At 36.2% G+C, this 18,097-nt stretch overlaps 1 protein-coding gene across 1 annotated transcript; it reads right to left on the bottom strand.

Moving 5' to 3' along the window:
- Positions 1 to 2,177: 2,177 nt before the first annotated feature.
- On the bottom strand, positions 2,178 to 16,777 carry STK17B (serine/threonine kinase 17b). Its single transcript, XM_026853073.1, has 7 exons — positions 16,614 to 16,777; positions 12,666 to 12,878; positions 8,265 to 8,409; positions 7,920 to 8,046; positions 6,885 to 6,933; positions 5,311 to 5,490; positions 2,178 to 3,255 (listed from the first exon to the last, which is right to left on the bottom strand). The coding sequence occupies exons 1-7, from the start codon at positions 16,733 to 16,735 to the stop codon at positions 2,973 to 2,975; spliced, it is 1,119 nt and encodes a 372-aa protein (XP_026708874.1). The 5' UTR covers positions 16,736 to 16,777; the 3' UTR covers positions 2,178 to 2,972.
- Positions 16,778 to 18,097: the final 1,320 nt, after the last annotated feature.

Below are 18,097 nucleotides of genomic sequence, written 5' to 3'. Positions count from 1 at the left end.
AAGGGAGGCTCTTGTCAATATATATAAATATCTGAAGAAAGAGGGCAAAGAAGATTGAGCCAGGCTCTTTCTTGTCAGTGGTACCCAGTGAGAGGACAAGAGGGAATGGGCACAAACTGAAACACAGGAGGTTCCATCTGAACATAAGGAAATACTTTGTTTTCTGTGAGGAACAGGTTGCGCAGGAAGGTGGAGTCTCCTTCTTTGGAGATCCTCAAAAGCCATCTGGACATGGTCCTAGGCAATAAGGTCTAGGTGGCCCTGCCTGAGCAGGGGGTTTTGAAAACATGACTTCCAGAGGTCCCTTCCAACCTCAACTATTCGCTGATTCTGTGAAGAAATTAAAACACAGAAGTTTTGAAAAAAGGCAGTTTATTCTTTTTTTTTTTAATATAAAAAGGTCATGAACTGCATAGAAATATGACTTCAGTCATCTTAAAATGTTACTCATCACTCATTTACACTTGGTAATTCCAGTAATATGGCAGAAAGCAAGACAGGCTAACAATTGTCTACAATGTATGCATTTACATTCAATTGAAGTTATGCATGCACAATAATATTTTTAAATAAATCAAACACACTGATCCAAACAAAATCTGATTCAAGGCATATTTTATAAAGTACCGGAAGTCTTCAAAACTTAAGTTCCTTGGATAAGATCAATTTTCATTTATTTAAATTTAAAGATAAATTAGCTCAAAAAGTGGTAAGAAATGTAAACATCGCATACCATGATAAAAATCTTAAGGAATAACAACTTTATCATAAAGTGCTGGCATATGCTTTCAGCTTTATTCTTCAGATGCTAAAAATAGAATACTAATGTACAAAGACTATCACAAGCTTCCCAGTTGTAATTTCAGTTCAGGAATATTTTTGCAGAATTTTAAAATGTAACAATTTTACAAACATTCTTTTCTACTTTGTTACAGCTTTTTGACATTTTCTTGATCTTAAGTGAACTCTAACTTCTGAGCATGCATAAAATAGTCTGTGTACTTAATTTACCCAGTTCAAATTAGACTCCATGCTGGTGGGAAAAAAAAAAAAAAAAGTTAGATATGACTCCAAAACTGAGAAAAGCCAAGAACTTTGAGAAGTAGGGGTATAAGGTACCTGAATACAATCCAACAACCGCCTTCAAAGTGATTTTATAAAAATAGTATCACTGAAAAAAGTTACATGAGAATTAATACATAGAGGAGACTGTGTGGTTCATTTATACCTAGGCATCTGTGCTTCATACATACTGAATATATCCATTACTTCATTTCACATGAGATTAAGTCTTGGAAAAGTTTCAATTCTTCTGACAAGCTGAAAGAGAGTCTAACATGCCTTACACCTCATTTGACTTTTCACTTATTGACAAGTCACCCAAAATAAAGATAACAGTCCTGAATTCCCCCATGCATTATGGTGATACCTTATATTGAAATCTATTTGTAGAAATACCTGTTACTTCCTTGTGTGAAGAAAGGTAAAATACAACCTTTTACCACTCATTATGTTCACCTCTCAATCATAAGTTGTTCCAAAACCTCAATTGGCCTAACTAGTAACAAATCCACAGGCACACTTGAAAAAGATAATCAGATTGTGATATTTTATTACACAAACCAAATCCAAATCAAAGACGATTAAGTCTAAGCTCTGAGGAGTGGAAAAACCTCAATAGTATTTTAAAGTGCCATTTAATTTCAAAATATTTATAAGAGTTTTAATACATTCCCTACACAAAAAGACTTCCAGCCTCAGTGTTATGATTAGGATTTTATCTTGTCAGTATTAGCTTCAGGCTGTTACAGCATGATTGGTATTTGCTCTAAGCTAAAAGTTGACATAGGCATTATTTTCTCAGAGCCTAAACCTAGGAAGTGGATGGGATAACTTAAAAAAATAACAAACCCACTGAACAAACCAAATTTAAAGGCTTAAAACAATTATTAAGTAGTTTGTCTTTAAATACTAATACACTGCAGTCCATTTCTCAGAGCAGGCATGAAGCTAAGTTATTATGGATAGCAATAATTGACAGAAATATGCACTGCACTGCTACATTAGAGGGGCATAATGGAAAGCTTTTAATTGCAGCTTCACTGGCAAACCCAGTTATTTTCAGTTTATTCAGTTACTACTTTTAACTCCCAAGAGTCTGTTTGGGTTGGGGGGTGGTTTTTTTCTTTTAAGAGGAGGAATAGGTCAATACAGGTAGACAATACTATTTCAGAGGGTTTTATGAAAGCAAACTAAAAAGTTTATCAAATATTCACATCAGCAAGGGATCCTCATCCTCTTCAAATATAACTTACTGACAGAAAGCAAAGGACCACTAGCACAAGGACTGACAATCTACCCGTTTTCTATTCAAGCATTGCAAAGACCCAACACAGGAAAAACAGAGTATGCGTTATAATCCTTAAGTGGACCAAATCTATAAGGCAGAAACATTTTCTTAACTAAATTAAGCAGTTTTCCTAATGGCCCCAACAGATACATCATATTCCCAAAACATACCACCTTGAGCTTCCATTTAAAGCAGTGAGAATGGTCACAAATAAGCCCAGTAAGACAGCTAGATTCAGTTTCCCTGCTTAGACCAATTTCTTAAGGCTAGTCATAAAAGTGTGCACATACTCAACCACTGTTTGGCAAAGCTTGAGTTTAAACAAACTCATTTTCAGGTTTTAGTTTGTTCACTCTGGCATCATTTTTGGACTAAAACTTGAAAGTGCAAAAATATTTAATAATATCTGCTTAAAAAAAATAATTCATTTTATTGGTGCAACAACCCCAATTTCTCAGGGGTTAAATCCATTGCCAGCAATGGATAGAAAAGGAAGCACCGACATAAGAATCAAAGTGCATTTCCAGTATGCCAATGCTGCACGAATTGGCAAGCCATAATCTTATATTCACCACTGGAATAGATTATGCTGAATTCACTTTATAAAAGTCTATATTACACATTAACATATGAAGTCTGTCATGAAGTCTTGGGGATATTGCAATGAATCATCAAAACGGAAACGTTTGGAGACGGTACTGCTGTCCTCTGGAATGTTTTCTTTGTCTTCCTTGTTGCTACAGGTACCATTACAACTGGATTTTACATTGCGCTCTTCCGAGCATTTTGTTGTGTGTCCTGGCATCAGAGAAGAGCAACAAGTTTCTTCAGGGCTACACAAGAGTATGAACTCCCCTTGCTGCAACCACAAATGAGACAGACAGGCCTCTGCTGTGGGTCTTTCCCTTTGAAAAAGGAAATTTGCTTAAGTTAATTTCAGAAATACTGAAAGTGTAACAAAAATAGTTTTGACACATGGTAAGAAATATTAAGCCAAATTGACACTGAAGAGTTAATATTGCTGGTTTTCCATTACTACCACATTGGAACATACCACAGTTAAGTATTGGCAACATGCATCTAAATTTTAGTTGACAGCTTCCCCTACTGCTGAATGTCAAAACCGGTAAGCTTTTAACTTTTCATCAGAACAAGGAACAGGTATTTCTCAACCAGTATTCATAGTCCCTTGGAACATTTTCAGCATTGTGTACACACACACACACACACACACACACACACACACACACACACACACACACACATATACATATATGCATGCATGTGCATGTGCTTATGCTTTTGAAGTCCTATGTTTTATACAGACCACTGTAAATTGGGAGGCTAATGACTGAACAGTCATTAGGTTTTCAAGGAGTGCCAAATAACATAATGTCAAAACTATGTGACATTTTGCAGTCTTTTACTCTAGCAATTCATCTGGCATAAACCCTTCCAAAATGTAGCTACTACCAAATAAACCTCACACTTACAAACCTGTACCTTTGGATAACTTTGCATAGTTCTACTGCAGTTTTCATCATGTACTGCATTGTTAAGTTCCACAGAACTTGCTGGAAATGCAACAGAGCCCACTATTTGTCCTTAACTCTACAAGAACACATGAATATTTTTTGGTCAGAGAACTGTAACTTTACAGAGTTAACTGTCTGAAGACAGATTCTTCCTCTTAAGATTACAGAAGGTATACACATCAAGAATTGGGATGGGGAAAAAGAGGTTACTGAGGATATAATGAAAACTGAGATGCCCAGAGGCAAGTAAGCAAGTAGAGTAGTAACTGTGACAGCATGTCATCCATCCTGCAGGTCCACATTAACATTTATCAAAGCAGGCTCTTCATAACTGTTTCCTGCATGATACTATTGTTTTTGTGAATTATTCCAGATATTGACAAGCCCTCTATGTGAGACACTAAAACAGAATGGACTGTTCAGACATGAGTTTATATGGAGCCCTTATTTCAAAGTAGGCACTTCATGGATATCATCTCCCATTGTCCCCTCCTATCAAAGAACCTCTTTCTTAACCAAACAAGGTCACTCCTGCTCACTGCAGGTTCACCAAAGATGACAGGGACTACTGTCTCATCAGAAATGACAATACCTTGCACTATAATTGATAATACCTGACCGTGCCTGACTGAACATGACTGACTTCACTAAATAATATTCCCTCATATATATCTTTTAGAGTGGAGGGCTTTTTTTGTTTGTGTTTTTTTTTTTCCTTTTTACTACATTTGCTGGTGCAACAATTTAAAAATATCTAGATTTAACACTATACAGCAAGTGCAGGCACAGTTACTGCCTATAACTCTGCCACTCTCAAAGTCTATCTTCTCAAAGTTCAGCTAGGGAGGCTTTGATTAGAGTCTGAATTCTCAAAGAATTCTAAGCTATGGAAGCGTGTCTTACAAACAAAAAGAAGTTTATACTCGTGAGAATATTTTTTTTTTTTAAACTGAACATGGCAAAACACTACGTATTTCTCAAGAATATATGTTCAGTCAGAAGACTGCCAAGTTTTTATATAAAATGTATTAAAGTAGAAAAATACATTAAAGTCAGGAAACAAGAAAGCACTGCATCAAAGATTACATTGTCTCTCCAACTTGTGCAATAAAAGGTTATAGACAAGAATGTCTCCTTTCTAGAATATATTTCATCAGTTTTGTTAATAATCTGTCCTCTGAAAATATAAAGAAACTCAATGCACAAGCCCGACTACAAGAATAGCCAGGCAGTGAATCAAAGACCCTTCTCATACATTATGGAAAAGCATACAAACCTACACTTTTAAATATCCGGTTGATAATACCAACACATCGTGAAATGTCTGACTCATCATATCAGTGGTGTTAAGCTCCCAAAATAACATGCACTTTTTCTAGGTGCTCCACAAACAAAGATTCTTACCTGGAGGAGTTTGTTACTTACTCTGGATTTTTTATGAGAAGTTTTTGAATGAAGTCTTTGGCAGGCTGTGAAACTGATGAAAATGTTTCTTCTGAATAATCCACATTAACTTGAGATATATTAAGGTAAGTTTCTTGATTATCAGCTCCCACAAATGGAGATTCTTGTGTCAGCAGCATGTATGAAATGACACCTATGTTCCTGAGGTAAGAACACAATGTGTAATCCTATTAGGATACCTCAGCAGTATACCCCCCATATTTATTGTGCTGCAGATCAAACTTCCTGATGTATGCCATGCTCGGAGAGTTAGAAACATCATGTGACATCTCAGTTTTATGTGATTCAAGCACTTAGGCACAAGCACACACAAGGAAAGCTATGTATGTATCTCAATTAAGGGATTTTTGAAAATGGCTCACTTTCAATATACCCTTTTCTTCCCATTGAAATTGTTAGGAAAAGGAAATACATCACTTTTATACAATCCATTCTTGGACATATGGCAATTCTGGATGATATAACTACAAAAAGACTTTCTAATTTGCATGTAAATAAAACCCCATCTTTCACTACAATTCTGGATGAAGTATCGAAGGCTGAGATTTAGCCAACCTTTCTGTACAGTCAACATCCAAGTTGTTAGAATATCCCCTTGCTGAGATGTTTTTCCCTAAGCATGTGAACATCAGTATCACACATCATGTGATTTATTATAAATCTTAGGTGGTTTCTTGATGCATAATAGAAATGGGTTTGTGATCTGATAGATCAAGCCTTAGTACTTGTTACAGTGTGGAAACATGCAGCTGCTGTGTTTGTCATTCTGAGTACAGCACCAATAGTTTGTTGTTACATCATCCCACAAAAGCAGAAAAATAATGTGGTTAAAAAACAGTCACAAACAGATTTAATTACTACTCTGAGTTGGCAATTTCAAAGGAGTAATTAGATCATAGCAACTTTTAAAACTGCATTTTAATTATTTAGATATTTTCAAGAGCATATGAATATTTTATGTTTGTAAGGAAACATCTCAGAACTAGCCTTTACACTAACGCATGAAATTAATAGGCTACAAAGGTATACTTAGTAAAGTTGCAGATTGAAGATACTTGTCTCATTTCTTATGACTTGTTCTGCACATACTGCTCTAAAGATAAGAAGTAGACAGGTAAAATACTTCTTTTCATTTGTATAATAAAATTATTTAATGGTACAAAAGTGGGGAGGGAAGAGTGTGCAAGAACAGTTAATACCTGAAGCATGTCATCCAAGGGTAACTAATACCTGAAGTATGCTACCCAATCATTGTTATTGTTCCCTTGGAACAAATAGCTATACTCCGCATGCTCAGAAACCACCTGCATTCCCTACTAGGTGTGCAACAGACCCATATACAGTAATTTCTGTAAACCCCAAGTTACATTCTGAGAGCCCCTTCCCCTCCCAACTCTCCCTCTTTTAGTCAGGCCACCAACAGAAGAGTATTCTTGGAAGGCAGATAAAACTGCATCCAACAGTCTGGATCTGGCCCCTAGACTGTTAAATGGTGACGCCTACCTCAATAAAATGGATTAACATATACAACCTACCACATATCTGTAGCTGTGGTAATAGGATCATAGTTTAAGATCTCTGGAGCTAGAAAAAAAGAGATGGAGCAAATTAAAACACATTAGTCAAGCGGCCTTGAATCATATACTACATTTCTGGCAGGTTTTTGGCCAGCCCTTATTGTATGACTAAACATGAAGTTTCAATGATCGAGTTAACTTTTTTCACCCTTTTGGCTTGAAAATAATAATTTCTTTTGATTAGACACAGCAATGCTTAATTGGTTCACAATAAAATAGCACTGTATAGCCTAAAGTCCCAAGATACCTTCTAATCAGATTCATTCACATAAAAGATTCTTCTAAGAGGTTTTCAAGTATATAGCTTTTTAAGGGAAGTGCATAAAGTGCATAAAGCCTTCAGCATGTTAACGCTGCAAAGGCAGATGACCAAGCCAATTTTAGGATCAGTGGCTGTTGTCGCACTTTTACAAATTCACATTAAAATCACTTTTTGCTAATACCTTTGAAAGTGATTCTTTAAGTGATCTAAATCATTTCTCCACAAGAGTTAGATAGAAAGCTATTCACTACAGATTGAAGCGCTCTTAAAATTAAGTGTACGCTAATCATTAAGGAAACCTGCCCCTCAGAGAGCGCCAAGTACTAATGGCAATCTTTCCCCTTCCAAAGAGTATTTTAACCTCATGAAATCATCATATAAATGGCATTCCGAATTCAAAGAACATTTGTTTGTTCAAGCTAATCTTGTATCTCTAATCAAAAGAATTTAACAGCCAACACTTCTTGTTAACAGTCTGCATCGCTATAGCAAATACTACAGCATGAAATTAGAGGTGCACATATTTATGTTATTTGGGATTTTTTGGTGGAAATTTTTGTTGACTAGTCAAAAAAAAAAACAAAAAAACAAACAACAAAACAGTTCAAGACATGTTGCCTTGTCCAGCTGATCTTCCTCCAGTAATGTCTGGTAAGTTGATAAGCACATTGCATGAACTGTTTGTTTTCTCAAAACCACACATAAGAAATTGTGAAACAACTCTTCCATACCTAGATACTCTGTCGTTCCCATGATCTGACGCAGTTCACTAGAATTCTCAAGCTTTCGAGACATACCAAAATCTACAATTTTTACATCACCAAGAGGACTGATGCTGCTCAGCAAAATATTTTGAGGCTAGAATAGAAAAGATTTATTTCTTAATAAAATAGAAGCTGCAGAAAAAATAGCACACGAAATCACATTTCAGTTTCTATTATGCAATACTTATTGCTAAATTTTACTTTCAAAAATTACTATATGCTTTTTCTCATCTTTGTTATGTATTTAACAAATTACTTATCATAATATTAAATTGAAGATAAAGCAGTAAAAAAAGTCTGCTGTAGACTCACCTTTAAATCAAGATGGACAATATTGTTTTCATGCAAGCAGCAAAGTCCTTCAAGTATCTGTCTTATAAGTCTTACAATATCCCTTTCACCAATTCTGTCATCCAGATCTGGGACACATAAGTCAAATATTTCTCCTCCAGCAGCACTGAAACACATTCAAGAACACTTACACATTAAGCCTGAATTTTCAAACTCAGTGAGGAAAAATTTTAAATATAGTACCCGTTCATATCATATTCTCAGAGAGGCTGGGAATATCATTATTATTACTATGGTTTATTTTGGGTTTTGTTGTTTGGGTGAGGTTTGTGGGGTTTTGTTTTTTATTGGTGGAGTTTTTCAAGCATGCTCTCCTGTAAGTGAATGTGAAGATGCTTTCAGGAAGATGAGTTCTACAACTATTCCCTAACAGAAGATGACTTTCTCTTCAAGTCAAATCTAGAATTTCTTACATTAGACCAGTTTCATAAATAATTCAAATCAAGAAAGCCCAGCAGTATTCCTATTCTTTCATTTTGAAAGTAAAAATTGTAATTTTTTTACATGATGTGGCTGTGGTGTAAATGTAAGAACTACAATGCAATGAACAGCGAGAGTTGCTGAAGAATATTTCTGGAGTGGGAGGAAACTGCATACTTGCCACCCAAGGTCCTGTCATTCTGATGAAGGCTAAGATTCAGGTAGGTATCAGGAAGAAAACCTAGCATGCTGATGATGATTAAATATACTATTGCCTCTTTAGTTAGTGAGCAGTATCTTCCAGAAGTCTAGCAGACACAGAATATTCAGAAATACAAGGACTGTCCCTTTGAAATCTACCATTTCCACACTAACAACAAAGCTGAGATTGACAAGCTTCATGTTTTTACACAGCAGCTCAAATATACCTTCCTCAGAAAAAGGCTATTTTCAGAAAATCCTACTATTAGTACAGCATAAAGGAAGCATGGAAATAACTGTACTGCATATGGTTTATTAGTTAAACTTCTACACTTTGCCACGGTGTCAGCTGTTCCCTTTCATGCTGGGTTTGAAATCATCATTCAGCCTCTTCTAACTGCCTGAAGTTTCTCTCTCAAAAGTAAAGGGCTACCTCAAATCTACAGATCAGTAAGCCTGAATTTCATCATTAGCAAAATGACAGTCTATTTAAAAAGCTAGATAATGGACAACATGGATGAACACAGTGACTAACCTGCTGGAGCTGTGTGAGGTGTCAGCAATGCCTCCCTTAGTTGCCTTTATGACAAAGTGTAGATGAGGGAAAGAGCAGTGGATGTCATTAACTTTAACAAGGTTTCCAACACTATCTCCCATGATATTCTTGTATCCAAGTTACCACATTATGGTCTGGATGGGTGGACACCCAGATAGGTAAAGAGCAGAACAGCTCTGCTTGAGAAGGACTTGCAAGTCCTCACAGAGAGTGAGCTGAATGCAGCGAAGGTGCTCAGCAGCACCTCGGGCAGTAGTAGCAGCAGCACAGCCAGTAGGCTGAGGCAAGTGACTACCCAGCACACTAGACCACAGCTAGAATACACCATCCTGGTTTTGGCTTCCCATTTCAAGGAAGCTGTTAACATGCAAGTTCAGCACCAACTGAGAAGGCGAGTAGAAGAGCACTAGATGACCTGCAGCATATGTAAATATAAGATATCTTCAGGAAAATAACCTAATAGCATCCTACACAATGCCAGACTTTGAACTGGCTCTTCCTTGGCTCCTCCTACATAGGATCTCCCTACAGCCATGGCTGAAAATGGCAGCAGATCAGACAGCCCTGATCTGCAGGGCCCTTCTTAGTTCTTCAATGAACAAAACTAGGTAGATTTGAAAATTAGTACAGCTGCCTGGTACATCTCTAAAATGAGTTCGTACAGCTGCCAGATTTCTTTCCAAATAACTGGATTCCATTAGCTTTGACCCTTAGATTAGAAGACTAACAATCTCTGTTGGGGGGCTTTTGAAGAAGTATTCACATCTTTAGTAATTCCCTCTACAAAGATGGTCTTATTAAGAACTAGCATACATTTCTCTCCTTTACTTCGAAAATGTGCTCTTTTACAAGCTGATTCTTGCCACTGTATCTTCCAAATAACCCCACCAATACAATCTAACAACAGTGAGGACCATACGAAGGCGGAAAAATACAGCTAAACAGGAAATGCTTATAAATTATTTTATGAGTAAGAGACTACTTTCTTGCAATTCTTTTAAAGTACTGCTTCAGAGTTCTGATAAAGAGAAACAAAAAAAAAATCCCTGTGTACTCTGCTACAGAAGGACATAATTTAAAAGCATAATCAGCCCTCTGCTTATTCCAATAGAATTAGAAACACCCACTGCAAGACTTCAAAATGCTACTACAAATTAGGCCATTAACACCAATGTCAGCAATAGCGTGGCCAGCAGGGACAGGGATCTCACCCCTGTACTCGGCACTGGTGAGGCCGCCCCTCGATGACTGGGTTCAGTTTTGGGCCCCTCACTACAAAAAGGACATTGAATGACTCGAGCGTGTCCAGAGAAGGGCAACGGAGCTGGTGCAGGGTCTGGAGCACAGGTCGTACGGGGAGCAGCTGAGGGAACTGGGGGGGTTTAGTCTGGAGAAGAGGAGGCTGAGGGGAGACCTCATCGCCCTCTACAGCTACCTGAGAGGAGAGTGCAGAGAGCTGAGGAGGAGTCTCATTTAATGAAGTAACAAGTGATAGAACAAGAGGTAATGGCTTCAAGTTGCACCAGGGAAGGTTTAGACTGGATATTAGGAAGCATTTCTTTGTAGAAGGGTTTGTTAGGCATTGGAATGGGCTGCCCAGGGAGGTGGTGGAGTCCCCATCCCTGGAGGGGTTTAAGAGTCAGGTTGACATAGCGCTGAGGGATCTGGTGTAGTTGGGAACTGTCAGTGTCAGGTTCATGGTTGGACTGGATGATCTACAAGGTCTTTTCCAACCTAAACGATTCTGTGATAAGTTGTTTCATCACAGAGCTTTAACACTCAAGACAGATAGCTGACAGAAGCAGGAAAATAAGTATGGCTTTTATGTCAAACTGCAATTCTTCTTGGTAAGAAGTTCAAAACTTATCTAGACTTTGTCTTTACTTCTATATTATTTATTATGTTAGCCTTATCAAAACAAGAAGAATATGTTAGGGATCATCTAGTTCCAGGAAAAAACTTATTTAAAGATTATCTAGATATATTCCTTGGAAAATTTGAAGGAATTTATCATGGTGTGTGCAGACCACCATTAACAGATCTCCAAATACTTTGTATATGAAACTTAAGTCCTAAAGAGAGACTTTCTAAGTTAATTGAAGCAATGCATTTTTGTTCCTTACATTCCAAACAAAAATTTACACATAGGGCAAATATGATAGATAATGCAAATTGCAACTAAAGTCCCAAATTAGACATTTTCAGAGCTAATGAGAAGCCATAGGGACATTAAAAAGATATGGGAATTTTAGAGGAAACAGCTCCAAAATCCAAACAGTTTTAAAACCACAAAACCAATAAATTTAGAAGCTTAGAACTCACATAGGAATTACAAGTTTTCAGACACCAAAAAGCATCAAGCAGTGACTGAAGTTCTCAGAACATGAATGTGCTCAGTTTCTCTGAAATCTGTGTACCTGGCATCAGTAGCTACTTTTTTGGGGGGTGGGGGCTATGATTTAAGATGCATCAAAGCACTATTCACTTTCTTTGGGATTTGAGAACACTCTCTCCAGTCAGCTTACATGAAAGATTCTTTAAGGAAATAAAATTTTAAAAATTTAAAAATCACACTCTAGAGTTTTTATTCAGGTTTTATATTAGTTTAGCCTGACCTGAAAATTTATCAGAGCTTTTTTACAAAAAAAATAGCAAAAGAAATAATCTGCTAAAATTAAACATGCGTGTTTTAATCAAAGTTACCCCAAGATAGTATTTAAAGGCACAAAAAATATTTCCATTTGAAATTGAGTGAAATTGTCTATGAAACTGAGTTATGCAGTGACAAGAAAGAAGACTCTCTTCTTCATTGATAGTTTCTTGTAAAAAAAAAAATAAAATTCAGTCCATATTTTTTAGTTTTGAGAACTACCATAGGTTTGGGTGTATTTTGGTTTATGCCTTATTCAATATTTGACATAGCTGTGGATGTAACAAAATGTGTGTACAAAACCTAAGATGCAAATTAACAGCAACTGATGCATGGTTTGCACTTTAAAGAAAAGAAATCATACCAAAAATTCCATAAGAGCTTATAAAGTATATTATAATAGAATAGTAGCACAAAGTATATAGCATATTGTTGTAACTCTTCTGGGTGTTCAGGCAATGCATGCAAAAAATTAGTATATTGACAGATTTTTTTTTAACTACAGATGTGGAACATCTGATGAAGGCATACTTACTATTCCAACACTAAGATGATTTCATTTGCTGTTTCATAAACTTCATGGAGATTAACTATGCGAGGATTAGATTTCATTAATTCAAGTACAGCAATTTCATGAAGAATCTCTGCTTTGCAGTCCTGACCTCTTCTTCTTTTCTTTAGAAATTTAGCTGCATACTCTTGGCCTGTGGATTTAGCTATACATTTTCTAACCACAGCACATCTTCCCCTACAAAATAAAAGGGAAAACATTAAGACCCAAGACATAAAAAGTACATAAATTAGCATTAGAAATAAAAAGGCACAGCAAATAATTGGAAACTAAAAAAAAAATTATCAGGGGAATACCATGTTTGGCTTGTTCTTACATTATTTCCTGAACATTCAGCCACTGTAGGAGAAAGGATACTAAGCCAGATGAAGCTTTGGCAAGACCCAGCACAATTCCCTTTATACAGACTAGCTAAGCATTAAATCAGAGTATCAGTTTACATGGACATTCTGACTGTAGGAGCTCAGAATCATAGAATAACTTGGGTTGGAAGGGACTTCTGGATGTCTCTAGCAAAACCTCCAGCTTAAAGCAGGTCAGGTTTGAGATCCTGCCAGGCCTGCTCAGAGCATTGTTCAGGTGGCAATAGGATATTAAAAAAACTCCACCACATTATAGCACCTACAGGATACAGTAATAAACAAGGCAAACCCGTGTAAAATGTAGAGAATAAACACAGAAGATAAAAAGTATTTGTATGCAGAAGTGGGGGGGAAGGTCATCAGTGCAGAAAATTCTAGTCAGAATTTCCCTCCACAAATCATGTAGTACTGCTAAAAACCCCACAGGTATCTGCAACATCCTAACAGAAAAAAAACCCGCTACTTAGCATTCTCTTTCTCAATTATAGTTAGACAAAGTGTGCTGCTTTATTTCCTAGCCAACTCTTTAGGTATGGAAACAAAAATGTATTTTGGCTAATAAATGTTTTTAAAAGAAAACCACATACTGTAGTTAAAACACCAAGCTGACCTTTTAAAAAATAAGGGGAAAAATGCAGTTTTTTAAGCCAAGTTATAAACTCCTGAAAAAACAAAGTTTTATAATCACAAGTTTTGCATTCCCAGAAACGCCTAGTTGCATACTTGCAAAGTGTTTCCAAACGACATAAGAAACATCATTAAAAAAACCCCAAAACAAACTCGAAGGGCTAAATTAAATTGTGTGAAGTTCTAAAAACAGTTATAAAACTGTGTGCAAAGAACAAGATCTACACTTAGGTCTTCAAAAAAAACAATGCCTGTTTTTTGTTACCACAGCATATTAAGAACAAACTTAATGAAGGAGCTCAGTGAGAGCTATCTGAGCTGTGCTGCTTCTACTAAATTAGCCTCTTCAGTAAAAGAGATTATGTTGCCCCTGCAGGCTTTGCCCTTTTTCTGGTACAAAAAACCCCAATGTCTAACAGGAACATCATTAAAAAAAAAAAAAAAAGAATGTCTGAGGCTTTTTTTGAAAAAATCTAGACTTCAATATTTAATCAAGAAATGTATGAGTGTCTCATGAAATATCAGATTTCCATTTGCAAAGAACCACACTACATACAGTTTGTACAATCTGACTAAATTATTAAACATGTAAACCCGACTTTTAATCATACTGCTATCACTTATCTAGAAATAAATTCAATAAAACAGCTAACAGCTTCTCTATCATTTAACAATTATCTCTATCAATTAGTTGTATGATATCTTGGTCCTTTTTTTAAAAGCACCAAATTTTAGAAGAGTACAAAACTCTAAAGAAAGATAAAGAGGTGAGTTATTTGCAGTCTGATACATGCACACTCTTCATTTTAGCAACTATTTGTCAGCCTGAAGTAGCCAAGTCCTTCCCCAATTGTTAACCCAGCTTATTATTGTAGAGTATTTTAAGTTACTGAGCTGAATTTTGTAATATACTAAAGTTTAAGACACACCTCCACAGCTTACATCCTCGTTTTAACATCACATCACCCTGTTGACCACAGAAGTTTCTCTAAAATTTAAAAAGGGGAACTGGGTGAGTTTCATGAGAACAGCAATATCCTCCCTGACAGTTTCTGCACATCTTCCTTCTAGTTGCTGCGGGCCTAACAGCTTTGAAGGGTCAGCGGTATCTCCAGACTGATGATGTCAGAATTTGCAATTGTTTACACTATATTTGTAGTGTGTCATTATTAAGACAAAATTATTACAAAAAAAAAGTTGGTTTAGAGCAGTGGAATTTCTCCAGAAATGCAAAAAAAGTCAGATCTGAAGTGGTGCACTGAAGCAAGCAAAGTAGTTCCCACTCCTTGTTGCCTGCAAACTGCTTAACCATAATACTTCACAGCCCAATTTTATAAGATGAAAACCTATTTCAAGTTGTTTTCATATCCCAAGTCATAAACCAGAGAAATTCAACTACTTCAAAAGAAGCCAAGCCATCCACATACTGAGGAGAAAACTACATAACCCACTAAACATAACCTGCCTGATTCATGAGTCAGTGTCTTAAATACCAAAGGACCTAAAAGATAAGGGTGTGGGAGGAAGAAATGGGACTTGGGAAGCTTAAACAGAGAAGAACAAAAGAACCATTTACTAAGTAACCTGAAGAGGAAAAAGGAAATTGCAAGAGAAAAGCATATTAAATCTTTTAGAAAAGCTACAGAGAATGCTGGATTTTACATCACTTAAGTGTAGTGAACACTTAAAACGTTTTAAAAGAATACATACACACACTGTTAGGCCAGGAAAAGTCAAAAGTATGTTTGGAAAACAAACTACTCTGCTTCTGTTTCATTGAACTCTGACATTTATTTTGTTATGCCTGGTTTTGCATGTACAGAAAGTACTAAAGACCATGTTTTGAAACCCACACCGCTTTTGTTTGCTTTAGACATCTCACAGGTATGTGTGATCTGAAAATCCAGTGTTTTAAGAATACTGGAGTTCTAGAGGATGGTGTACATAAACTGCTTCTCAAGAGCTAGAATTCAAAACTTGAGCTGATAAAGGGGTATGAAAAGAGTAAAGTTATGGGCTGCAAGGTGCATTTTTATGAAAGTGTACCAGATAAAGCACGTGCTAGGAAAAAAACAAACAAGAGAACAATGAAGGCTAAAGGGCTTTACAAAATCACATGTAGAAGAGCATCTCTGCTGACAAAACAAGTTGCAGGTGCAAAGGATCTCTATGTAGCACAACAACTGTGAGACTGGCCCATGCCACTTCTGTTCAAGGAGCTTGGAAACACAGCCATTGCATTGTATTTGCATGGCTTTGCACCCAATTCACTGAATATTTTCAAGGTATTAATTATCCCAGTGATTTCAAAAATGCATTAACTCAGATGTCTGAAACGATGTCATAAATACCAAGGGTTCTCCCCCCCCCCCTTTTTTTTTATTCACTATTTCACTGTTGCAAACATGAGCAGGGTAAGCAGGCTGCAAAACTACTCTGGAATATCAGGTTGTTATAAACTTAGACTAACGCTTGAGGGTGGGAGGGGGAAGAGAAAAAGGTCTCTTGTTTTGTGGACTTTAAAAAACTCATCCAAACAACAGAACAACCAACTCAAAATCCCCATTCTTTGTCTTGCACTATTACCCTATGTCATCTCTTTAGTTTATTTACCTGGAATGTGATGTGTGACTAGACAGGGGAAATGGAAGAAAAGGAACATAATCCCAGATATACATGCCTATGAAAACAGACTAAATCTCTCTGACATGGAAAAGGCCGGCAATTTATGTCTCACTATACCTTTTCCTCGTCCCCAAACAGCCCAGTGGATACTGTGAAGGGGGTGGGGAAGGAGAAAGGCATACTTCATTCCTCATCTACTACCATAAAAGTTTGCCAGAAAAGTTCTATGGCTGCACAATGAATTCTCTTGCAGCAGAAATTCCTGTAACTAAAATAAAACAAATAGGAATAATCTTACCTTCCTAGCTCTTTCGATTCAAGCATATAAAAATTGTGAAAACTGTCTGTCTTGATTTGTGTCTGCAGAGATGTGGCTAGTAAGCCAGAAAGGCTTTTATTTTCCAACTTTCTCCTCGACATAGTCAGGAACAGTTCTCTCTCTTCTACCAGTCACCTGTTAAATCAAAACAATTGGGAGTTTTGGAAATTCCATAATTACTGAAAATACCACATTTAATCACTGCAAAAATAAAACCTGAAAGGAATACTAATCAAGGCATGTTAAGAAAATTAATTGAAAGACTTTTAAAAAAAACATATTTCATAATTTTAACATTTGAGATAAGTTGAGGGTTTTTTTTTCCCCTGGAGCATATCCATAAATTATCAGGGATAAACTGAAGTTCCAGTAAAAATGCTAATAACTACATAACTACTTAACTATTAATGATATGTACTCTTTTTTTTTTTTTAGCTTTCTAAAAATAAGCTTTAACTCTTATTTGGATTGTGGGTAAATTCCAGCAATTCCCTTAAGTTTACACTTTGAACTGGTATCCCTGGGGGACTTAACCAAAACTCCTTCCTGTTTCTCGTCTGCAACACAGCAGGAATAGCTAACTACAGGGGAAAAATATAAAGGATTTTTCTAGTAGGAAGATTCACATTTCTTATTAAACTCACAGTTCATCTAAGTTTCATTTTAGACGAATTGTCAGAAAGCAGCATGAATGGCCAACATCCTCTCTGCAAATGCAGATCATTTAGAACCAAATGATGTAGTAATCGTGATTAATTTACCTTAATAAACCAGTAGAACAGCACATTAGGAAGATACCCCTACCCACATTATTTCTACTACTGTTAAAAAAAAAACTAAAACCAAACAGTAAAAATACTGGGTTTTAGCATTCACATTTATAGGCCTGAAGTCTCTCTCCAGCTAAAATGCAAAAGCAAGACAGAAAAAAGTTACTGGAGGATAACATAAGTCTTAATTGATGGTTTATTTTAAGTTAAAGAGTAGGTTTACCTTTATTAGTGAAGGAAAAAAATTACAAGGCAAATTACATTTCAGTTACAGTTAAACTTATAAAAATACACTTTCAGTTTTCAAATGACAGAAGTGTACTGTCAGAAACTTCTGGGGGAGCACTTGAACTATTTATGATTCAAGTATAATCCAGTACCCATCAAACACTGTTCAAATTCCCAGTTCTTGGAACAAGGATATTCATATTGGAACTATTCTGATTTAAGCCATGATTCATGCTTTGGCAAGAAATAAAATAGTACGCAGTTTGAGTATCTTCAAAGTAGCATTTGATAAGCATGAAATAGTTTTTTAAAAAATTATCAAGGGGTCACAGTACAATCTAACATACAAGTCTTTGAATCACCTTGTTTGTGACAAACGTGCATTCCTTCTTCCCCAATTATATGACACTTTATCATTTAAGAAATTTACTCAGATGTCTGAAATTTTACATGACTCTCCTTAGA

This window comes from Athene cunicularia (genome assembly GCF_003259725.1).
Source record: "Athene cunicularia isolate RWA chromosome 7 unlocalized genomic scaffold, athCun1 chr7_part1, whole genome shotgun sequence".
In the NCBI taxonomy this organism is placed as follows: Eukaryota; Metazoa; Chordata; class Aves; order Strigiformes; family Strigidae; genus Athene; species Athene cunicularia.
This window is presented reverse-complemented; position numbering and strand designations above follow the sequence as displayed.

What these genes read in the sequence shown, in the direction of transcription:
- STK17B (XM_026853073.1), bottom strand. Translation starts at nt 16,735, where the DNA reads ATGTCGAGGAGAAAGTTGGAAAATAAAAGCCTTTCTGGCTTACTAGCC. An exon ending in ATCATCTTAGTGTTGGAATA is followed by an intron (nt 8,410 to 12,665) that starts GTAAGTATGCCT and finishes AATGTGTTTCAG; the next exon opens with TGCTGCTGGAGGAGAAATAT. An exon ending in GGGAACGACAGAGTATCTAG is followed by an intron (nt 6,934 to 7,919) that starts GTATGGAAGAGT and finishes CTTTTTTTCTAG; the next exon opens with CTCCAGAGATCTTAAACTAT.